General features: G+C 43.4%; 1 protein-coding gene and 1 long non-coding RNA gene across 4 annotated transcripts in view; both read left to right on the top strand.

The window, feature by feature from the left end:
• Positions 1-25,242, top strand: part of LOC147032731 (carboxypeptidase M-like) — a 174,473-nt gene that overhangs the window by 123,832 nt on the left and 25,399 nt on the right. For 2 of the 3 annotated variants that reach the window (XM_085870579.1, XM_085870580.1), the window contains exon 10: positions 16,194-16,331. In XM_085870579.1, coding sequence (XP_085726705.1) covers positions 16,194-16,273 — 80 coding nt within the window. In that variant the 3' untranslated portion in view covers positions 16,274-16,331. Of the gene's footprint in view, positions 1-16,193; positions 16,332-21,148; positions 21,322-25,242 lie in introns of all 3 variants that reach the window. The other variant, XM_085870578.1, reaches the window with a different exon arrangement.
• Positions 17,274-19,721, top strand: LOC147032732 (uncharacterized). Its single transcript, XR_015055338.1, has 2 exons — positions 17,274-18,913; positions 19,108-19,721. It is a non-coding gene; the product is annotated as an uncharacterized LOC147032732 (long non-coding RNA).

Raw genomic sequence — 25,242 nt, 5'->3', positions numbered from 1 at the left:
GGTTATGTTGGCCCGCAGTGCGTAAAGCTTCACCAACCCTGGTGAGCTTTAGTGGAATCTGCTTAATGCACTGACTTCCTGGAGAAGAAATCAATTTTCCAAATTAGTGAAAAAGAAAAATATTTTGAATTACAATTTTCCAAGAACCAAAGAATTGCCGACGGATGGTTCAGATTTGGTCGAACACGACGCAGGATGTAAAAGAGGGCAACTTTTGAAACGGCCATGATGATCAAAATGGTGAACAGGCCACAGAACCCAATGTGAACACCTTCTCAAATCAAGGTGTTTCTTTTCTTTTCGTTTCTTCACAATATTCCAAAATTGAACCCACCTGTGCTTCGTTCACCGGCTGCTACCTGGAGCAAATGTTTCCAGCAGCCGGCTCGGTGGTCCAAGCTTTGGAGTGGACTCTGGGCCACGTGATGAATGCATCATGAGCGAATCCGAAGGGTGTCTATTATTTTATTTTATAACAACGCCCTTTGACCGATACCGATTTCAGAAGCAATTGTCTGCGAAAACAATTATCCAGTGGGACAATGTGAAACGATTTCGCCTTTCTCGAACTCAAATATTCGTCATTACATGAAATCCAATTGACACAAGGAATGTCAACGCACTCCAGCAATCATTTATTTGGTTTTGTTGCTGTTTGACATCCAATTATGTGTGAGTGTTCTCCCTCCTTATGCCTATGGATTATTGTTCAGGTTTCGCTTGTATAAGAGTAACGATTCAAAGAGAAATGTGTTTAGTCTTCACGTGTCGACTGCCGAGTGACCCTCGTGATAACTTCCATCATTATTCAACATTAAAAAAAAAAATTCCATCAATGTTTGCAAAACTCAGAAATGCTGGAATATTCAACTCCCCCCACAACATTTCTTAGACTATACATACAACCTAATTTCCCTTTTAGCCCCACCTCTTCCATCCTCCCCCAATCTCCTTTATCGCTCCTATCATCATCTTCTCAATTCAGCCCCTAACCCTCTCTCCTGTACCCCTCTGTATGTATTAAATATATGGCTCCAAAGGCCAGTTATTGGTCGATGACAATTCTTTTGACCAATGTCATGCGTACGTGTCACCGCTGTGCAATTGTACACCATACAAACAGCAAAGACAAAACAAACTCATCAGTACAGGGATGTGCAGTATATTTCCGAGTGAAAAATTGCAGCATCCCTCTAATGGTGGCCCCCTTTGGCTTAAATGATGGCATTAACATGGCATGCCATTGATTCGACACCATGTTCAATGGAAGCCATTGATATTTCACCAAGAGGCCTAACGTGATGCCGCCCCTGAGAGAATGGTTGCTGCGGATCGGTTCTGTTGCGACGGTCAAATAAAGCCCGTTGACACTCCAATGGAGTGACATCAGGAGGGAGTGATAAACTAAGGTAGAAGGCTAAAGGTGCTCGTCATGCGATGTGGCAGGCTATGCATTGTCCAGGCCTGACAGATGGTAAGTTTGTCACTTCTTGCACATCCCTGCATTATGTTATGGAACACTTATAATGGTTGCCAACCTATGGTTGTCGAGGCATACTTTCAGTTCTACAATGGCCTTTGATTTGTACGTCCAGCATCCTACTAAATTTAAACACACATCAGGAGATTGAATATATTGCAAGGAAATGCAGTTGAGTCTCTTTATAACAAACAGATACATTTCGTGGACTGAACATTGTATCAAAAATTATTAAGGGTGCTGGCGATAGCTTTCCTACTCTTCACAAAGGACACCATAGGATCTTTAACGTCCACCAACTAATTCCAACAGACAGGACATCATTTTTGACATCCATCTGAGAGAAGGCGCACACATTGATCAATCACCCTGCCTGTGAAACACCAGGATGACAGTTTATAGTTGGGTTAGGATTCAAACCTTGGAGAGACAACTTCGAGGTGAGTGTGCATACCTCAAACCCACTGATAATATTATGATGATTAATCTGTGAAAGGTGTGAAGATAGAATATCGCTTTGTATCATTAAATAGTTTTTGTTGTATCTTTTCAAATGTGCTATAATGTTATCATTATGACAAAATATATTTAAAAGGAGGTCAGTGAATCTTCATAGCGCCCACCCCTCCCCTCTCCAGCCATCACTAGATTGACATACACGTGCATTGTGCGATGCTGACACTTCCTCATTGCTCCTAATTACCTGCATGATTGTTTCTACCCCGCACCAGAAACGAAAGGTGGGGTTAAGAAATTGATTCACTCTGTTTTGTCTGTCTGTCTGTCGACAGATGTCAGTCTATGATCATGGAACTAATTAGTTTAAATTTAGTTGTATAATTTTTAACACTGCACAAAATGAATCAAAACGTCAATCGGAACATGAACCTGCAGTGAAGCAGTACTTTGGCTCTGAATTTGGCAAATTGCATGGAATCTCATCCCGAGCGCACGTGCACAGAGAGAAAGGAGTAAGGAAATTTATTTCAGTCCGTCTGCCTGTCGAGCAGTGAAAAAAAAAAGAAAATCATTCCAAACAAGAAACCTACTGTTTTTAGGGATGTCACAAAGGACACATACAACAGGCAACAGGTTAAATATGGCGGTGCAAAAGGCGGTGCATCAATGGCGGTAAACTTCCGAATTGTTTTTTTCTTTTTTCTTACAGCTTTTAAAACCTTCATTTTATTTCAATTGAATTATCTACTTGAATACTGAAGAACACAAATCTCCTTGTTGGCATTTCCAAAAATCTTCGGTTGAGCAGTACTTGGACAAAATATTTGGACATTTTATGTCATCTCGACCAATCAAATGTACCACTCACCCTCTCAGCATTAGAGAATATGGAGATTCAGACAAAATCTCGGCTCATAGGAAATATAGATCGTGCTCTGAAACGCAAAGCAAGAGTTGAAAAGTCCCTTCCCATGTTCTTTTTCTCAAGACCGTGCGGGGTAACTCAGGTGTTATATGAACTGCAGTGAAGTGCCCATGTTGTTGGCCTCAAGCTGCAGCCGAGAATGCATCGCATTTGTCACGTAGCTGGGGTTTGCAAAGCCCGAGTGTGTTAGTAAAGAAGGCTTAATTTTAGGACTATTTCTTGTAACACATCCTGACCAGAAATATGGGAGAAAAATCAGGAAGAGTGCTGGCTTGTCCTTGGAAACAGATGGATTCAGGGAAGCAAGACCATTTGCCCTGTAAATACACACTTGCCCTGGAGTTCAGTTCTCTTTCACTAATGTCACCACACTTTGCAAGTATATGAGTACTTCCTACTTTTGTAACAACTGTATTACACAATTACTTTCTAATGTGGTCATGGGTTGTATACACAACAGTAATCTATATGGTTAACAAAACGAATGTGTTAACCATTCTTAAGCAAGATACTGTAGTTTCATTTCTGGCAGAAAGATTGAATACGGCGTTAAGTTTTCATGTGTTTGGAGATGAAACATGTTTGATGAGGTTCATGCCTCCATTTCACACCAATACTCAAAGTCTAATATCAGGCTGGCAGGATGGCCGAGAGATACACAAACTCACCTTGATGCTGTCTAGCCGAGGTTCGAACTCTGTCCAGCTATAAACTGTCATCAGTGTTTCACAGGCAGGGTGATTCATCAATGTGTGTGCTGTCCCTCGGATATACGTTAAATGGGGGCCCCGTCTGCTGGCATTAGTTAGTGGCTGTCAAAGTTCCCACAGTGTCCTTTGCGAAGAGTCGGTGAACTATCGTCGGCACCGTGGCAAAGTTCCAAATTCCTGCTCGAGCCCTCATTGAACGTCAGGCCGGTTCGTGAAAGACTTGGACCAAGCTTGTATCGGTCGATGCCGACGCAAGGTAGCCTCAAGGTGCCCGCAAGGCAACCTACGCAGTATGGCTATATTTTACAGGCCGTAGGGTCGCCGTGGAATTATAGCGTGGAGTTATAACTTTTTTCATTTATACGTTCGCCGTAGCAATTGGACAAGCCAAAACAAAAGAACTGGTTTAAAAAAAAAAAAAAGAACCCACTCGTTACCGTGCGTCTGGCCGCTCGTTCGCCTTAGGGCCCCCCTGTGGTCGCCTTGCGGGCACCTTGAAAATTCTATGGCCGCTGCAGGAACGCCCTGAAGTCACCGTGCTACATCAAATCAAAGACCGTACGGCACCCCCACGTTTTCGGTCTCCACAATTTATAAATACGCCGTGCGGCTACCCGAAAAATAAAAACATATGTGGCTGCTACATTGTGTGACCGTGGAAATACCGCGGCCGCCGTATAATTGCTAGTGGCCGTAGATTTTGGAGACCCCACGGTCGCTGTGGCAAATGTGACTTAGGCCTTACGAGAGCGAAGGAACGGCCTAAATTAATTTGAAAGCTGTTTTTTTTTTCCTCTTCTCTTCTCTTTGTGTTTTTCCTTGCGATGACATTGCGAAAAGGCAAAATACGTTGGCGCTAATTGAATAATTGGCCATTAAAACTAAATTGCGAATAATCGTAACTGCGATATGCGAACTTCCGGACAGTGACGACTTATTGTATTCTTTCTCGATTTATCGACTTACTGTATTCTGTACTTTCTTGATCTCTTTCTCGATTTTCTTAAACACAATGCCCCAATCCAGTCTTCGTTAACTACAGCGAAGGAATGGCCTGTGCAGTTGTTTGAAACTTTTTTTTTTGGTTTGCACGTATGGTCACGCACGTACGTACGCGCACGAGAGCGAAGGAACGGCCTGTGTGTTTGTTTCTGGCAAGCAGTTTTAAAGTTGTTTTTTTGCACGTACGTGCCCGTACTAGTGTGTGTGTGTGTGTGTGTGTGTGTGTGTGTGTGTGTGTGTGTGTGTGTGTGTGTGTGTGTGTGTGTGTGTGTGTGTGTGTGTGTGTGTGTGTGTGTGTGTGTGTGTGTGTGTATATATATATATATATATATATTGTTGTATTATTTGCGCCCGCCCGTCGTGCGAACGACCGCGCTTCACCAATAGTAGCCGGTTCGCCCACCGAACGGACAATCCAGTCGTGACTTTCTGCAATGGCGTCAGAAACCAGTCATGGATGGGTTTTCAATCCCACCACAACCTTGTCCGTACCCTACCCGCGCACTACAGGGTCTGATCGCCAAATCTTCGATTTACCTAATTAATCGCGCAGGTAGGTTACCGAGAGGTTGTACCCCAACGGGACCGATTGGAAACGAGCCGCTTAAGCAGCTCGCTTCCCTTTGGGATAACCGAGCGGGGTAATATCGCGCAGTCCCGTTGGACCCGATCACTTTACCGGCTATTTAAACACCAACTAACATTCCGCAATACAAGATGGCATTTCAATGGGGGCTTGGACGCAACGAACAGGTTTACATTTAAACCAGCACATTTATTTACTCTTCGTATGCAGGAACCATCATGCAGTCATTCAAAAACACCAACATGCACGTACACAGAACAAGCAATGAATGCGGCACGGCACGTGGGCAAGACAAAGCGCTACAACCGACTATAAGTAATTATTAATGTACAGTCACTTACACAGTTTTACTTTCGGGACTCGGCGCCACAAACATTCATTCGAAGGAAAAGCAGGAAAAAGACCCCATCAAAGGCAATAGGGTCAGACTGGACCTCTTGGGTCTTTATGGCGTGGGACTTGGCAGACCGAACGAGTCCCACGAGACCGTTGCAGGTTACCTGCACCCTCGTGGTGTCTGGCTTGGGCGACCCGCGACGTCCCATCCCCACAGCAGCTAGCGTAGCCACGGTCGAGCTCGGGCCTTCCGTGTGGCAGGCGAGCTCTCTCCGGCTCTCTCCATACGAACGCGCTTGGGCGACCCGCGATGCTCCTTCCCCACAGCAGCTAGCGTAGCCACGGTCGAGCTCGGGCCTTCCGTGTGGCAGGCGAGCTCTGTCCGGCTCTCTCCATACGAACGCGCTTGGGCGACCCGCGATGCTCCTTCCCCACGGCAGCTGGTGTAGCCGCGGTCGAGCTCGGGCCTTCAGTGTGGCAGGCGAGCTCTCTCCGGCTCTCTCCACACGAACGCGCGGATCCGCGCGACACAGCAGGCAAGGTTGTGCCTCCAGCTCGCGTCTCCTTCGCGACCCCGGGACTCTCCACCGACTGCAAGCTCCAAGCTCCCGACTCCGACACGAGCCCAGACTTCCACGCAGCTCCTTGGCTTCTGGCTTCCTCCCGACTCCCCGACCTCTCCAGACTGACAGACCGACGGATCAACTCAACTCGACCCAACTCGGACGCGAGCTTGGCGCTCTGCTCGTCCTTTTATAGGGCTGGTGAGACGCGGTTTGGCCTCCGATCCTCGACCTCTGACCTCTGACCTCTGCGCAGAAAGCGGACGTGCGCGAGGTCACCAAGCTTGATCCGACGAGCAAACGTCCCACGTCGGCCTGCAGCGAATCCGCTCGATGCGGACTCGCCGCGGCTGGCGCAAAGATGGCGTCGTTTCGGAGACGAAGGTGAGGCGATGTTTGTGGTGTGGAGACGTTGACGGTTGCTGGCGAAGTGGTGAGGATGGCGTGGTTTGGTGAGAGGCAGATGTGGTTGTGGTGGTGGAAGGTGGTTGGTCTGAAGCGGTTGTTGAGAGCGATGTTGGTGATGGTGGTGGTGGTGGTTGTTGTAAAGCGGTTGTTGAGAAAGATGTTGGTGGTGGACGTGGTTAGTCCAAAATAACGATAGTAAAGAATAACGGCTAACTCAAAGATCACAGCCCGGTTAACGTGAATAGATTCCCTTGAAACAACGGTGGGGAAATCTATCTGGACACGGACTTATCGGCCTCACTGATCTAGGGACCTTTATTGTGTTCTGCCAATTTCCACAGCCGTAACAATATATATATATATATATATATATATATATATATATATATATATATATATATATATATATATATACATACATACATACATACATACATACATACATACATACGAGGTGTCATCAAAAAGTATCCAACCTTAATTTTTCGTGCGTAAACAAATGAAGCGAGGAAGACGTGGTTTGGTGCACGTATGTGGGCGATCCTAATCCGTATGCGTGAATATTTTCCCGTCTGCAGAAGCTGTCAGTCGCCGACAGACCGCCATTGAGTGAGGAAGTGTAAGTGAGCGCCGTCGGATTTTCGTTTTTGACCAAATGACGGATCACTGTGGTCTCATCGCCAGTGATCACTGTGTTGAAGAAGTTGGGATCGCTGTTCACAGTCTCCAGCATGTCCTGTGTGATTTCCAAACGGAGTTGCTTCTGCTCGACCGTTAGCAGCTTTGGCACAAACTTCGCTGAGATTCTCCTTAAGCCCAAATCCTCAGTCACAATGGAATGAACGGATCCAATGCTGACGCCCGCCTCGTCTGCAAGTTCTCTGATCATGATTCGACGATCCTGCATCAGCAGGGTCCTCACTTGGTCAATGACGATCTCATTTCGGGATGTTGAGGGCCTACCAGAACGTGCTTCACTTTCCACTGATGTGCGACCATCTTTGAAGCAGTTGTACCACTCTTTTATCTGGGTGGTGCCCATTGCTTCGTTCCCGAAGGCCTGTTGAATCTTGCGGATCGTTTCCACTTGGGAATCGTCAAGCTTTTCACAAAAATTTGATGCAGTAGCGTTGTTCAAGTTTTTCCGTCATTTTGTCAAAAACGAAAATCCGAAGCCGCTCACTTACTTCCTCACTCATCGGCGGTCTGTCGGCGACTGACAGCTTCTGCAGACGGGAAAATATTCACGCATACGAGTTAGGATCGCCTACATACGTGCACCAAACCACGTCTTCCTAGCTTCATTTGTTTACGCACGAAAAATTAAGGTTGGATACTTTTTGAACACACCTCGTATACATATCAGCCACAAGTTGCTCTTGCTCTTCATGTGAAATGCCAGATATGCCAGCCAAATTCAGTGCCTTCATAAAGTATTCAAACTTCTCGACTTTTGTCACATTTTGTGTTACAGCCTGAATTTAAAATGGCTTCAATTTAAATTTTTAGATCCTCGTGGAGGATCTATCTCTAAGTCTTACTCACGTTGTTGTTCTTCATCTTCTTCTTGTGGACTTTTTTGTTTCACAGCCTGCAGTTTTCATCGAAACTTCCTGAAACTTGGCATGTATATGTAGAAATACCCTGCGCAGACGGTAACCATCTCAGATTTTGAAAATTCCTCCTAGAAAAAAAGTTATGACGTCAAAATATCTCCGCTCATGGAAATCGCCTAAAAAATTATCTCCGAAACTTGGCAAGCTTTTTGAATTCTGTTTGCGGGAATCTAACAGGGCATTAGCAGAGATGAATTACCGCACATATGATACATCACTATGACGTCATATCAATTTTTTTATGACGTCATTCCTATTTTTAGACATTTTTTGTTTCACAACCTAGAGTTTTCATCGGATCTTCATGAAACTTGCCATGTTTATGCAGAAAGCCCACGAGCAGACAGTAACCATCTCCGATTTTGGAAATTCTTCCTCGAAAAAAAGTTGACGTCATAATGTCGCCGCTAATGGAAATCGCCGATACCATTATCTCCGAAACTAGGCAAGCTGTTTGAATTTTGTTTGCAGGAATCAAGCCGGGCATTAGCAAATATAATAATTTATCGCAAACCTGATACATCACAATGACGTCATATTCGTTTTTATGACGTCATGATTAAGAGGACGAGGATCTTAGCTCATTTGAGCTTGTTTGTTACCGATCCACACAAAATACCCTGTAATGACAGTGAAAAACACGTTTTTAGAAAATTGTACAAACTACTTAAAAATGAAAAGCTGAAATATCTTGCAACAATAAGTATTCAACCCTCTGAGTCAATACTTTGTGGAAGCACCTTTGGCAACGATTACAGTTTAGGGTATTCTTAGGTGCAGTATGTCTGTATCAGCTTTGCACACCTGGATTTAAGCCTGGTGTTGGCTCAGAGGTTAGAGTGACTGGCTTTGGATCTTAGGGTCCTGAGTTTGAGCTCCAATGGCTGCTGAATTAACACCAGGTGGGGTTGACTCAGCCTGTCATCCTTCCGAGGTCGGTAAAATTAATACCAGTGTACTGGTATAGGAGCACAGCATCAGCGGCATAGTCGCTCCCAAACAAAATGAGAGCTACCCTGAAGCTTAGCTGCCATACTCAAGAAGAAGACATCTGGATTTGGGGATTTTCTCCCATTCTTCCTGCAAATTTTCTTAAGCTCTGTCAAGTTGGATGGATAGCATTGGTGAACAGTAATCTTCAGTCTTTCCATAGATTCTCAATGGGATTCAAGTCTGAACTTTGGGTGGGCCACTCAAATACTTCAACATTGTTGTTTTGAAACCATTCCAGTGTTGCTTTGGCTGTATGCTTGGGGTCATTGACCTGTTGGAATATAAATCTTCGCCGCAGCCGAAGGTCTTTTGCACTCTGAAGCAGGTTATCCTCAAGGATTTGCCTGTATTTGACTCTATTCATTGTTCCCTCTATCCTTGCAAGTCTCCCAGTCCCTGCTACTCAAAAGCATCCCTATAGCATGATGCTGCCACCACCATGCTTCACTGTGGGGATGGTGTTAGATGGGTGATGAGCTGTGCTTGGTTTCCGCCAGATGTAGCGCTTTGCATTCAGGCAAAAGAGTTCAAATTTAATCTCATCAGACTACAGAATCTTTTGCTTCATGCTCTCAGTCTTTCTCATGCCTTTTTGCAAATTGCAGGCATGCTGGCATGTACTTTTTATCAGGAGGGGCTTGTGTCTGGCCATTCTCCCATAAAGCCTAGATTTGTGAAGTGCTGCAGAGATTGTTGTCCTTCCAGTAGGTTCTCCCATTTCAGTCAAGGAACTCTGTAGTTCTGTCAGAGTGGTCAGTGGGTTCTTGTTCACCTCCCTGACCAAGGTTCTTCTTGCCCAGTTGCTTAGTTTGGCCGGACGGCTAGCTCACAAAAGAGTCTGGGTAGTTCCATATTCTTTCCATTTCCTAATGATGGAGCTCACTGTACTTTTGGGAACTTTCAACACTCTAGAAATTGTTTTATTTCCCCAGATCTGTGCCTACTCACATATCCATCTCAGAGTTCTACGGACAGTTTCTTGGACTTCATGGTGGAGTTTCTGCTCTGACATGCATCGTCAACTGTGGAACATTATATAGAAAGGTGTGTTTCTTTCCAAATCGTATCCAATCAATTGAATTGGCCACAGGTGGACTCCAATCGAGTTGTCGAGACATCTCAAGGATGATCAAAGGAAATTGGATGCACCTGAGCTCAATTTGGAGTGTCATTGCAAAGGGGCCGAATACTTACTGACACATGCCAATTCAACTTTTCATTTTTAATTAGTTTATAAAAATTTCCAAAAACATGTTTACATTTTGTCATTTTGGGGTATTTTATGTAGTTCGGTGACAAAAAATTCCAATTGATTCTATTTTACATTCAGGCTGTAACACAACAAAATGTGACAAAAGTCAAGGGGTGTGAATACTTTCTGAGGGGATTGTAACTCCTGTATAATTGAACAACAATGCTTCACAAAGTAATGCTTTTCCTCTCACATGGAATATTGCTGTTTTCATCTTAATCCATCCAGTAATTTTACATATGCCTCGATAAGACCTCCAAAGCTGGCCTCCAAAGCCAGTCACCGACTGGGAATCCTCTGTCGTGCAAAGTACTTCCTTGGCACACCTGAGTTCCTGACCATATACAAAGCTTTCGTCCACAGCCTGATGGAGTACTGCTCTCACCTCTGGGCTGGTGCTCCTGCCTCTCAACTTTCTGGGCTTCACACTGTGGAAACCAAGGCATTTAGGATCATTGGAATCTCCCGCGGTGAGGCTGAGTCTTTGGGTCTCTCACTCTCTCACCGCAGGCAGGTCAGTGGTCTTTCTATTTTCTACCTTCTCCTCTCCGGCCTATCCCCCCCCCACCCGTTCTGCCTGAGATATGTCCCCCCACATATTTCCGCAGGGCGCTCAAGGTCCACCAGCAACTCCCTTCTGGTAAAACTACCAAAAATCAAGAATCACTGCTCACCTTCACTCTTTCATTTCTCTTTTTTCCCACCTTTGGAACAAACTCCCACACTCTCTTCAATCCCACTGTTCCTCCAGGTCTTCAAAACAGCTGTTCACCACCATCTCTTATCTCCCCCCATCCAAAACCATGATCTTTTCTACCCCCGTTAATCCAACCCAAACCCACATCCTTCAAATTCCCTGCTTTCCTTCCTGAAAGTCCCTGCCGTGTAAGGACCTGAAAGTCCTTATCGTGTCCATCTTGTTTACCCCGTGTACCCCACCCCATCCCTCTCCCTTCCACAGATCTCATGTCTCTGTTGCACACTGTTTTTTCCTTCCCTCTCCCACCCCTCTTGTCTCCTGCCCCCCTTGTTGTATGTTCTGTGTGTTCGTTCTCAAATGAGCCTCGACACTGGATACAAAAAAAAAAGTCCATTGAAAACATGTTAACAGAGCAACTTTCTAACCCCATTATGACATCATCATTTCCTTAACGACCAACACAATAAATTGTCCAATTAAAGGTCGATCACGTAACCGCACTGTTACAATCTGCCTGGAGAACATATGTTATTACAAAACAATGAATGTTATAGTCATTATCTTTGTGCAGCGAAACACCACCTGTTTCAATATTTTACAACCACTTGAATAGTAGATAATGTAGGGTACATGGTTCAACTCAAAGGAAAAAGCAACAACTGCCAAATAAGATCACTACTATCATGGCCAGTTGTAATAGCAAAGAATCTCAGCTCTTTGTATTCCCATTCAGATGGACTTTATGTCGTCACAAAGGACAGGACAAATTGTCAGCTTTGAACCTGAAGCAAACCAATTGACCCTCCAGTGCGTTTTTTTGATTATTCCTCGGTGGTAAGTTGTGGTTTTAAGTTGTAAGTTGTAAAATCCAAAGAAAAATTTGGATTTTAGTTTTGAACTTTGTCGGTGAAAAAGAGGTGCTTTGGAAGCACCATGGTTATGAATATACATGAACAACATATCCGAGCTATCCCAAGATTGCTCAGTGGAGGTGCACTCTCCTTCGAGCTGTCTCGTCCGAGCTCAATTGCCAGCCAGACTGTAGATTGTTGGATTGGGGCTTTGCAGGTAGGGTGTTGCATCAATAAGTGTGCTGCACTTCAGGGGGACGTTAAGCTGGCTGTCCCGTTTGTGAACTTTTGCCGATGGCTCGGTAGTAAAGATCATACAGTTTACACTTTGAAAAGAACGGGTCAATTTTGAGGACAAAATTCGAAATTCCTACCCTATAAGCCCTTGGGGGCACTGCGTCAGCAGCATCGCCTGGCGACCAGAAATGATGACAACCAGCAGCCAGGTGCTGTAAGCGAACGAACGAAATTTAATATCTTCTTGCAATGTTTATTTAAATGTATTTCGTTTGCATCACTGTTTTTTCTTTGCCACAGGTTTGAGGACAACCTTTCCTTTTTGTTGAACACAATGCATGGATTAAAATTTTTTTGCCCTGGCACCCTGATTCAACTCAAGATGCCAAGCAAAGACGACCACATAAGACAGGTGGTCTCAATAATCAATGGAGCTTAACATTACAAAACTTTTATCTCTCCAACTTCTGCTATTTGTGTGGTCAACCATCGACCAGGAAACGTTGGCCAAAGTATTTGATGAACCGGCGGTCAGTCCTGATTTTTGCAGGAATTTGACATTTGTACTTTGTTTAGAGTGTGATGTAACCAAGTTGGAATGTAAAATGTATATTTATGCTCCGCCCATGTCTTTCCTCATGCATATTCTTGTGACCACGAACCTTTCATCCCCTCATGAGTATTTATGCTGCACCCATATGTTGTGTCATCTCCTCTGCGAGGGGGTGAGGACGGTTCTTCCCTATCTAGCGTAATGGTGGTTGTATCGGGAGAAAGCACGGGTTTTACCATCGCACTTGGAGTGTTTTAAAATAAAGTAAAAGTGATTTAAACCTCTAAGTGTTGGTAAGCTACCTGGAGCATTCTTTCTTCAAAGAATTGGAACACGTGGGCTGTTCCACGATACAGGGTGCTGGGGATAATGTGCCCACTCCTCATGAAACATACCGTGAGATATTTAACGTCCACCATCTAATGCTTGTTGATACAACAACTGGTTTAACTTCCATTCAATGGTCGGTTCGTACCATGTGATGCAACACACTGCTTACGAGTTGGTAGTCGGCTCTAGAATCCAACTCAGACTAGATAGCTTAAGCTTCAAAGGTAATTGTTGTAAGTTTTGTGAAGGGTAGGTGAGTTATTCCCAGCACCCTGAACAAACTACAAATTCAACCTCGGTGGTGTCATGAATGGTTGGAGCGTCCGCTCCGAGTCTGGGAGGTCGGTGGTTTGAACCCTGGCCGAGTCCAAAATACTCGTACAATGTCACGTGCTGCTTCCTTGCTTGACATTCAGCATTTAAAGAGAACAGAGCACGGACAAACTACTGTAGGTTGGCAACCGTTGCGCAGGCTATAATGGGCCTAATAGCCTCCTCCTCCTACACCGTAGTTCTTTGGAAGGCACCTTACTGTCAGACCACGACTAAACTGATTCGTGTAACATTCTATTCTCATTAGTGGGTGAGAAGGTATAGCCTCACTATAATTCATGGATCGGTGTTTCTTGGCCACAGGTGGACTCCTGATACAACAACCAATTCCATTCAGTGAGAATGCAGCCCTATCCCTGATAGTAGCTTGGTTCACGGCATCACGCAGTCTTTAAACCAGAGGCAGATGTGCATTTGTCACGCTACTTCTCCTACATTTCTGGGCCAATTACATCCAAACTTGCTCCATTGGATCAGCATGACCCAAATTAATGTGTTGGCGTGTTTCTATCTTTACCGGTGGTCTTGGAGGTGGAGGGTGCAGGAGGAAGGAACACAAATTCTCCATGTAAATGTGTCTCGTGTAGCACCACCTCCAGTTGGGGGGCGGGGGGGTACTCTCCTAGTCTGTATAATGCTGGGACCTTTAAAAAAGGTTTCACCTCCTGTCATGGCAGATTACACCACAAAACACAAAACAAAATGCTTGCTGCATGCACCACCAATGGCAACACATCAATGCAGATCCATCCGTAATGTTGTTTTTATTTTGTCTCAAAAGTCAAGCATGGAAGTCCGTTTTAAAGATATGTAATCACTCTTAGACTGGATGCATACATACATCCATACCCAGACCTGCATGCCACATCCTGCCCGACGTTGAGACCTATTCTTAGCACGTTAAAATGCAGGTTGTCTCAACGTTTGGCCCGGGCATGCCATACATGCCTTCAACATGTTTCAAAATGACAAGGTCTTGATGGCAGAATATACTGATAAACAGAGAAGTTGATTGGTGGTTCGTTCATGCGTTTCCTACAAAGTGTGCGTTTTGCTGGATAGGGTATGTTTTCACTCGTCTAGACTTTAAACATTGCCTTCCTTCATGGCATCATGTTTGATCCAATACCCATCTCCGATCTCTTCCAAATCCCTAAAATGACCCCCTCAACCCTCCAACAATTCATTTGTCTGCTTGTCCCCCTTTTTCTATCTCCTGTCTGATTATAAAGTTGTTGCCCTATGTTGCTTAGCTCTTATAAGAACCTAGATACACACTTCTGTGTTTTAACAACTGGGGGGCCCGTTGGTCCGTTGGACCAAATTTTCATTGGTCTTCACGGCCTTGGGCGTTTTTCTTAGTCCGAGTAGAAGCAATCGGTTTCACAGCCTGCAAGCCTTGGAACCATAATAATAATAATAATAATAATAATAATAATAATAATTAGAGGTCATTTGGGGTCTTGCTGGTCTTCAGGGTCCTGAGGTGGGGTTAAAGGGTCTTCAAAGGTCGAAGGGATCTCAGCAGTCCAAAGGGTCATGAGGCACATTCCAATAGCACATAATTAATTTATAGACACACACACACACACACACACACACACACACACACACACACACACACACACACACACACACACACACACACACACACACACACACACACACACACACACACACACCTCATCCATTTATCGTGGAATCCAAATATAAGGTGATGTTCATAATCATTATCATCATCAAACCATGCTCTTCGCTGAACACCAGCTCTGCTGATCAAGCTCATAGCAAGGGTGATACTAGGTGGTGTGCCATTCCCTTCTAAGCAGTCAGTCAGGGAAGGAATTTCGAAATGCCGGCGATAACTTGCCTTCTCTTCACAAAAGACATTATGGGGTCCATTCGAGATTCAAGGTACAGTGCACACCCTGTGTGTGAAGCACCAGGATTATAGTAACTGGGTTCGACATTCGACAGCTCAGAGGCAGATAGATGTGCATACCTCAGCCATCCTGCCAGCCCCAAGTTGACGTCAAAGAAGCCAAAATAAGCGATTCCATCAGGTAATGGATAAATAAATTAATAACTGGATGACCAAACTGCTTTGGTGGCACCGGCACTCTGGCTTGGAACACCAGGTGAGTGCGTTCAACGGGCGCACGAGCACTCGTGCATCAAACCACCAGAGGGATTCCTATCCCCCCGCCTCTGCCTCAGTGTGGATGTACACATGGAACCTTTCATCCCACGTTGAGGCAGTTTGTGAAATTGGCAATAACCGAAGTTTATTCATTCCAATGGGAATGTGAGCACCACACAGTGTTTGAACCAGCCACACAGTGGAATGAAACATGGCTAGTTATCAAGTTATAAAGTTCTTAACCACATTATAAAGAGCATTATTAACCCCTGCTTAAAATTGTGATTGAAAAGTAATTAATTTGCCTTTGTAGATGAATTGTGAATGATTTCTATTCTCTTCCAGGGAAAAGTTCCAGAATTGTCGGATGGGACTCCAAAGTATAGCGTCGATTGCAATACATATATATGTATACACTATATATGTATTTGTATGTATATATATATATATATATATATATATATATATATATATATATATATATATATATATATATATATATATGGATGGATGTGTATGTATATACACCCCTTCCCCCTCTCTCCCACCCCTATCCCTCTCTCTCCCTATTCCCTCCCTCCTCTCCTATTATTCCCATCTATATATATATGTATATGTATATGAATATATATATATATATATTTTTTTAACGCAGTTATCGTTAAAGATTAACGTTTACTGTCCTTTTTCACACCTTTGCCTTCCCATCTGTGACACAGTGAATGATTTACAAGACTCCAAAGCGGACAGCATGAGACCATTGAGACCAGCGGACAGTGGTATGCCATTGGGATCCTGATGCCACCTCTCATAATACTCTGTTGATGGAGCTTCGGTGGAGCCGAAGCAGTTTCCTGGTAAGGGTTATACTGGGTACTTTGCCATTGCCTTCCCAGAATTAGTTCGGGCAGGAATTTGTTCACGGTGCCGGTGATAGCTCGCCTATTCTTCACGAAGGACATCGCGGGTGTTTTTTTTTTTTTTTAATGCACACAGACTAATTCCGGCAGACGGGACGCCCAGTGTAACGTCCATCCGAGGGACGGCCAGCACGCGCACATTGATGAATCACCCTGCCTGCGAAACACCAGGATGGCAGTTTGCAGCTGGGTAAGAAATCTGGATTCGAACCCAAGCATGACTGCTCAGAAGCAATTGGCCACCCACTTGTTGTTTCGTAAGCTGCCTGTGGCTGCTGGTTGCATCATTTTCTGGAAGTGCACGTGTGCCGATGATGCAGTGCCCCCTGTTTACAGTAAGCTGGTACTCATTTTGCCTACCTCATGATGATTAACAGGCTGAGTGAACCCACCTGCTGTTAAGTAACAGCACGACAGGGGCTGAAACTCAAGACCTTAAGATCTTAAGCCGGCCGTCTCAACCGTTAAGCCAACAGCAGGCTTGGCCACCCAGTGGTCAGACTGTCCGTCTCTACTGGAATTAAACGTCATTGCGATAAATGTTGTATCTCTCGCTTTTCTGGCAAAAATTGGAAAGCCTCAAAACGAATATACCGCTATTACGTCACTTTCCTCACAATCACCTGAACTGCCGCTCTGCGGAGAAGTCACGGAGCAAACATTGGCCCTAGTAACCCAGTGAAGTTTTTCAGGGTCTGAAAAATTTTGGCCTTTGTGATTGGCTGAGGGAACAAATGACAGAAGGCAATTGTGATGAGCCAACCAATGAACGACGTTTCCCTTGACAATCGGCACATGCTGCGGTGGAGGCTTTGAGTCGGTGTCGAACAGGAAAAGTTGATGGCGGAATTACCGACGTCTTTCATTGTTCAGGTTTGACGTGTGAATACAATGAGGGGAAACTGTACAAGCAACTCGTGCAGTCGAGAGTTGTGATGCCAAGTATAGTTCTACTTGATGTCGTCACAATGGAGGGGGGGCGGGGTGGAATGGGAACAGACCATTTGGGCGATAACTACTCCAGAGGAATAATTGCATCGGCACCATAGAAATAAATACTTGAGAAAATATGTGTGGACAATTCCATGATGTTTCATTTTATTTCTCGTCCATCATAAATCGAACTATCTCGGTCATTAATTTAGGGATAAAGATCAAACTTAATTTTTAGGGCGATACCACTTTTCTTGGGGGGGGGGGACTTTCTGTATACAGTGCATTTGTGGGATATTGAGGGTTTTTAGAGCAATCCCATAATGCCGTGCTCGTTGCCATGTTGGTTGTGTTCACTTCTCTGGCAGCCTGGTGTTGGCTTAGCGGTGAGGGTGGTGGTGGCTTGGGATCCTCGGGTCCTGAGTTCGATCCCCATTTTACCGCTGCATTATCACCAAGGGATTGATCATCCTTCCGAGGTTGGCGAAATGAGCAGCAGTGCACTGGTAATGGGGGTACTGCATCAGCGGCGCAGCGGCGCCCCTAACCGATGATGCAACCAGCAGCCCAAAAGGCGGCACACGAAGGGAACTTCCGTGGAAACGACGGCATCAGTAGCTCGACAATCTCGCACGTTTATCTCGTTATTCTGACTTACCGCAATGGAAGGTTACCCCAATTATTTGGCCTCGTTAGGTCTTGTTGACCTTTTCTCACTCGTTTAGCTTGCCAGTCAATATGGCACCCAAGCATGGCATCACGGGTACTGAAACCCTTCTATTGGCCCGAAAACCCCCAAGTGATGAATTTTTTTCACTTGCCTCGTCCAACAGGCAAACAACTCGTGCATGTTTACAGATAAGCCTCCAACTGATGATATTTATCCAACAGAGGCCTTCATCCGAACTTAACCTCCCGCGCGGTGATCTCTCAAACAAAACCCATAATTCAGTCAAAGTTTACAAACTGTCCCTTCTTAGTGTTGTGGACTTACAGAGCAGTTCAAAAGTCATTCCTTTTGAGTTGTGTCATTTTTGTCGGTTTCCTGAGAGGGCCTTGATGAAACTTGTGCCGGTGCTTCGCAGGCAAGGTGTTGTGCAGTACCAAAGTATACACCATCTTTTGTGATGAGACATTAAGCCAGCTATCCCATATGGTGGCACTTGTTTGTCGACATTATTGGAATCTTTAGTAACTCTTGAAAAGTGTGGGTCGTTGTGTGTTGGTGGCCGCCCAGCCATGTTGACGACATGTGGGAAGGCCATGGCCAACCACCGAGTATATCGCCTTTTGTCAGACTGCTTTGGCAGTGCCTAAAAAAGAAACCTATCGGAATAAATGGTCGAACGTTTCCTTGTGGTGCTGTGCAGTGGAATGCTGTCCTTAAAATATCTGAAGCTGCCTGTCCCATGGTGTCTTGCGAAGAGAGTCGACCATTAGACGAGCACTCGCACTTACGAGTAGAGCTTATCAAGCATACAGAAGACCCATAAAATGATCAAGAGCAAGGTGATGACCTTGTTCCATGAGGACTCATCGTGGTCTGTCTGTAACCACCACAACAACGCCATGAAGATCTGTGAATAGTGAGTCTGATGGGAAATCATGTCGTTTCCTTTTTAACCTCCAACATATAATATTCCTGGAGCTGTGTACTGATTATGTATCATTTCAGTCTACAAGTTTCCTGTCTTATTGAGACAAGTTCTCATTACATTATGAAGTAGTGGCTGTGATCATAAAGGCAGGGTGTGTGGTCGGTTTGGCTCTCTCTTTTCAGTAGATCTCTCGGGCAAGATGGTACAGGCTGTCGGTTTCGGCCGAGCATCTGATTATGCAGAGGAAGGGGCTCGAGGCACGAACGCAAACAAGTCCTCGCAACTTCCTCAATACAGTGAAAGATCCTTAAAGCACCAGCTGCCGCTTTTACCCACTGCTGACTTCAGCCAAGAGCCTTTGTGTTCGTGCAAAGTAGGAGGGTTTGGAAATGACATTCCTCTTTCGAGCCTCTCTGTTCTCGCCTTAAAGGAAATGCGAAGTTGAATTACCGTAAACACAATTTCCAATATAAACAATGGCAACCACCCAACCACCTGAACATCTGCCCTGACTCAAAAGGCCCTGCCTTCGATTACTGGTGGCTTCAAAAAAATTATGAACAGCAATTATAACAGATAATATATCTAGTGGAGCCATGAAGCCATGATGCCAATTCTAATGAAAGGCAAGCATCGATGATCATGTATATTTAGTCTCACTTTTTTTGAAATCCGAGTTCACTTTTCCTTTAAGTCGACTGGCGTGCATTCAGAGCATTGAAAGGATTACTCATTCAGGCACATTTCCTACAAATTGCTGAGAATCTTGAAATTCATTAAAGCTGTTAAAACTAAAGCGTTCGATTCTTTCTCAGTTTGGTTTGAATTAAGATTGAAATCAACGTCCAACTATATTTCAAAACACCTTAGAATGTACTATACATATAAAGGTCGTTGTTTACCCCACGCGCGTAAAGTGAAAAGCGGGGTTATCCAATTGGTTCATGTCCATCTGTCTGTCCTTTCAGTCTATGATCGTCGGTTTAGGATAGAGGAACAACTTGTTTAAATTGAATGTTCTATTTTGAACACGAATCGGACCATGAATCAGGAGACAAGTTTGACGTTGAAGAGTACTTTGGCTCTGAATTCATCCCGACCACACGCGCACATTGGAGTGAGATAATATTTGTACTCCGTCTGCCTGACTGACAATCAAACAAAATTGAAAATCATTCCAAACAGGAAACTTACTATTTTTGAGGACTTTATAAAAGGCGCAAACAACAAGCACGAATAACTAATGTAGCGTGTTAGATAACGTCTTAGATGTTAGATAGGGTCATGTAATATCCGCTGGTAAAACCTGGAATTTATTGATTTATTTATTCATTCATTCATTCTTTTATTAATTTATTTATTTCTCCGCCTTTAAACCTCTTTCAACCTTCATTTAAATTTTAAATTGAAGTATCTACTTGAACACTGTGGAACACAAATCACCTTCATATTACTTCCAAGAACCATGCTGTATATCGACATATAGCATGAGAGGGCGTGGCATGTGCGAGGGTCGAGGTGAAGAAGATGCAGATTGATGCTGCTGTCGATGGTGATCAATGAGTCCTCCATCTCCTAAAGTGCGAGTAAACGTCGTCTTATTACAATGTACAAGGGTGATGTATATGTTTTTTGTTTACAAAGTTAAGGCTCGTGGAAGAGCTATTACTGGTACACTGAATGGATCAGGACACAACAGGCCAAAAAACCCTAAAAAAAACAAGTTGGGGCGGGGGACACCAACAGCAAATTTGAAGGCTGAGATAGAGGCAGACTTGGACGAACAATGGATGTGGGGAGGAATGAGGGCCAGGAGAGGATACAGCAAGATGGATACAGAAAGAAACTCGTGAGGGAAAACTGGAAATTTGAAAGGAGAGATTGGGGTGGGGTTTATTGAGGGTAGAAAAGTGATGTATATAAGACCCTTCATTGGTGTTAAACATATAGATTTTCTTTTTTTTATAATGATCTTTAAAATCATTATTTTATGAAAATTGAAGTATTATACTTCAACGCTGCATGGGGTATCATGTTCTTTGAACCCTCTTGTTAATACTGCAGTGTTGTCAGATGTATTATTGAGGAAGTGCTGAATTGTCCAAGTATAAATAATTCAAAACTTAATTCTGTGGACTGTACTATAAAGTGGGGAATGGTCTCTTTGTTTGCTTGCTAACTCCTCTTATAGTTTTCTCTATCTTGCCCAAACTTGGCTTGCAGACTCTGAGGCATCTTGGTGTGTCCCAAAGCATTGATGTCATGATCCCCCATACTCAGGAGCCCATAGGGAGTGTTCATGATCTTGAGTGAAATTCTTGAGGGTGTAATGTGCAGCTGCAGAGAGGGTATCTGAGTGGCAAGGAGCTTAAACAACAATGTCGAATGGATGAAAGGTATAAATGGAATCTACAAACGATGAAAGCCTCTTAATTAAAAAAAAAAGACACAAAGCCATACAAAATGCAAGGTTTTAAGGCAACGAATGGTTGTGGAAGCTGATTCAGTCGACCCTTTAAAAGAATTTTTTTTTTTTACATTTTCTACACATGAAATTACATTGACATTTATTATCATCATCATCACTATCTCGTATCACTATCTCGTATCATCATCACTATCTCGTACTTCAGCCCTATCTCCTGCATGGTGCATGGGTATATTTGCAAGTTTTGTCAGAATAAAGTTCAGCATAACCATCATCTGATGGTGTGTTCAGTGAAAAGATATTGACTCTGGAGGTTCCTTAATTGTTCCAATACCTCGGAGCAATAAGCCAACTTCATTCGAACTTGAATTCCAATTGTGAAGTTAACGGTGCACCCTAGATGGACAAAAGTTCCTGTTCGGTGGCTGACACTTCTGTTCTACCATGCCCATTAGCGAGCTACTTCTCCTCTGGGTCAATCTCTGCCTCATATCAGAGTTAGCTGTGTAGTAAGTATCAGGCATGCCATCACCACAACTTATTTTGGACTTTTATTTCATCCAACTCGCCATATTTGGGAGGATAAGGCCATGTTATGTAAACTCGCTAAAATTGAGTGTTTGTTCAAAGGAAAAGCCGTAGATGGAGCAAAAGGCTCTCGTGGAGTGAGGAGGGAAGAGCGAACAGAAATGGTTTGTTCAGTCTTTGAATATAGACATCAAATACACAGTGGACAGTGCCCACTATTGAAACTTGTGCCATAATGTTAACTCCAGAACTTCAACTTGTTGCACACATAAACACCTTAGGTTAGCAAGCATAGGAAATGACTTCGTTAGAACAAGGGGAGACAACACCATCGCCCAATGAAACAGGTCAAAAACGACGATCAGTGGAAGACTTTATATTTGTTTCCTTGTTTTTGCATACTGTATATCTAAACAACGCAATGTAGACAAATATTCAAAGGCATCTGCTAAGTGACACATGGAAGCTGTCACCATTTCTTTGGAGTCCTCTGACAAGCAACATAAATGCGTTCTGCAGTTCAGGGCATCATCCCGCATCATCTGAACTCTTGAGTTGATATATGTGTGCTTGATATTTGGTGAGGGTTCTTTCTGTCATCCAAAAAGATTTTCTTTTGAGATATGTTCTCCTGTGTAGTACAATTTTGTATCATTTCACCATCCGCTATCCTAGCATCTTGGCTCCACATATGAGGTTTCCACTACAAACTAATCATTGCATCTGTTGTAAACAGGATGAAATGAAATCCGTTTGGACCACATGATCACTCCGTACAGCTTACTGTTTAGTCGAGGGTTTAAATATTTATTTATTTCTCCACTGATTGGTGTGTGTGACCATTCTTGCCAAGCCACATTTGGCAAATGTGATGTGCCAAACCTCCCCCCATACATTAATTGAAGGAAGGTTGCAGTGGACTGAAATAGGCTGGTTTCAAGGTTTTTATAATATAATGAATCGCTTCATACTTTTCATTGAAAGAACATCATCCGATTTTAAACAAAGATGCAAGTTGTACAAATAGTTGCAATCCTTAAATTTATCGTTCACCTGAAAACAAGGCTTTATAACTAATTACTTGCATGCATGCAAAGCAAAAGGCACGGTTAAGCAATAAGTTAACTTCTGTCTGTCTGTCTGTCTGTGTGTGTGATGGACGGTCGGACAAACGTCAGTTTATGATCTAGAAGCAATTTAATTTCAATTGAATTAGCCTGATGTTGGCTAAATGGTTAAGGTGGCTGACTTAAGATCTTAGGGTCTTGAGTTTTAGCCCCTATCATTCTGTTCAAATCACACCGAGTGGGTTGACTCAGCCTGTCATCATTCTGAGGTTGGCAAAATGAGTACCAGCTGACTGGTAACAGGGGCACTACATCAGTGGCACAGCCATGCTTTCAAAAAATGATGCAACCAGCAGCCAGGCTGCATGCGAAACAACAACATTTCAATTGAATGTTATATTTTGAACACGAATCGGAATATTAATCAGAAAACAAATCTGCATTTAGCATTCATTACTTTGGCTCGGAATTTGTCGTGGTCGCACATGCGCAGAGCGGGTGAGATAATATGTTTACTCTGTCTGCCTGTTTTGCAGTCAAACAAAATTGAAAATCATTCCAAACAGGAAACTTACTGTTTTTAAGATGTCATAAAGGACACAAACAACAGGCACGAATAACTAATGTAACATGTTCGATAAGGTGGCGTGATCGACACTGCATCAATGGCGGTAAACTTCTGGAATTAATTATTTTTATACAACCTTTACAATCTTTATTTTATTTGAATTTAATTACCGTATATACTCGAACACCGTGTCACACAAATCGCCTTCCTTCCACTTCCAAAAGCCTCCAGTTGTGTAGTACTTGGAAATGTTAATTAAGGTCGTGTACAAGACAGCTTCAATGGTGATAAACTTCCGTACTTTTTAATATGAGCTTTAAAATCATTTTATCTTCATTAAATTATATATTTTAACACTGCATGGGGTACAGTGTTCTGTAATCTCTCGAGTGTTGAATGATGTGATTTATTTGTTTTATACATTTCAGTTTAATTATAAATTTATTTGTTAGAACCTCAATCAATCTTGACGCTGCTTTAGAAGCAGATATAATTTTCAGGAGATACTATTTTACACTTTTTTGTTTTTTTTATTGACAGCGATGTTCGATGTACGTATTACCATTTTCCACATTCATACCAATCAACAACTCTCCAAGTAAACTCCAAAAGCCGCACCTTTATATGCTTTCATGTTGCAAGCCTCCTTTTACTGCCAACAAATCCAGCAAGTGTGTCAGGCACAGAAATTCTGCTTTATGTTCTATTTGCACCGGCTGCATACTTTCAAATCAGTTTGAGTTAATCTGTAACAATTTCATGTTTAAGATGTTGCCGATTGCTCCAGACACAGGTCTGGTTCTCGTTTTGACTCAAATCGTATTATATTTGAATCTTGGTGGTTTTTATTACTGCATGGTATTTAGTCTTCTTTATTTGAAGTCACTAGTCATTTCAAGATGTATAGTGTTGATAATTATTTGAAGCACTTGCCTGTTTAGAGAGAAAAAGAGTGTAATTTTTTTTTTTACCAATCTAGATAAGGGTTAATAATGGAGCAATCTTGGCAAATGTGGGTAAGTGGACCCTTGCGGTTTGAGGGAGCAAAGATTCTTTGGCGCTGTGGATGTTTTTGACACAAAGTGTTGTTTTTTTTCACCTTGGGGAAACATCTGCACGAAATGCATGACCCACACATGACCCAAATGTAAAGTGCGTGTTGGATTACACTGAACAACAAAAATTTTTTACTGGAGATGTGTAAAGTGATTTAGACTAATTTGGGTACACTGATTTCAAAAATCATAACCGTTTTGCTGTATCACGTCAGGATTTTCTGTAACAGAAATATTCCCATTGCCTAGAAGTCAGGATTTCAATGAAATTTACAAAAATTCATTTATTCATTTATTTCATCATGAATGCTTCAAAATTATAGAAATTACAGAAAAACTCCACTAGAATGTAATTAAAAATGCTTTAGGCATTTGGCTTTGCGTTTGTGCTGCTCTGTGTCAGTTTCACGATGCAGGAACCAGCAGAAATCGCCCATCATGTTCGGGTTGTGCCGCCCTTGGTAACGCGTCTCCATGAGTGAAATCTCTTGGTGGAATCGCTCGCCGTGCTCGTCCGAGACTGCTCCCAAGTTGTCAGGGAAGAAGTTCAGGTGCTGGTGTAGGAAATGGATTTTCAGGGACTTCCTGGAGCCAAGTTTCCTGAAGGACTCCAGCAGCTGCTGCACTATTTCTTCATAGTTGTCCGCGCGCTCGTTCCCCAAGAAGTTGTC

The sequence above is a fragment of the Eptatretus burgeri genome, chromosome 2, assembly GCF_056783735.1.
Source record: "Eptatretus burgeri isolate ZD-2024b chromosome 2, Ebu_testis_v1, whole genome shotgun sequence".
Classification (NCBI taxonomy): Eukaryota; Metazoa; Chordata; class Myxini; order Myxiniformes; family Myxinidae; genus Eptatretus; species Eptatretus burgeri.
This window is presented reverse-complemented; position numbering and strand designations above follow the sequence as displayed.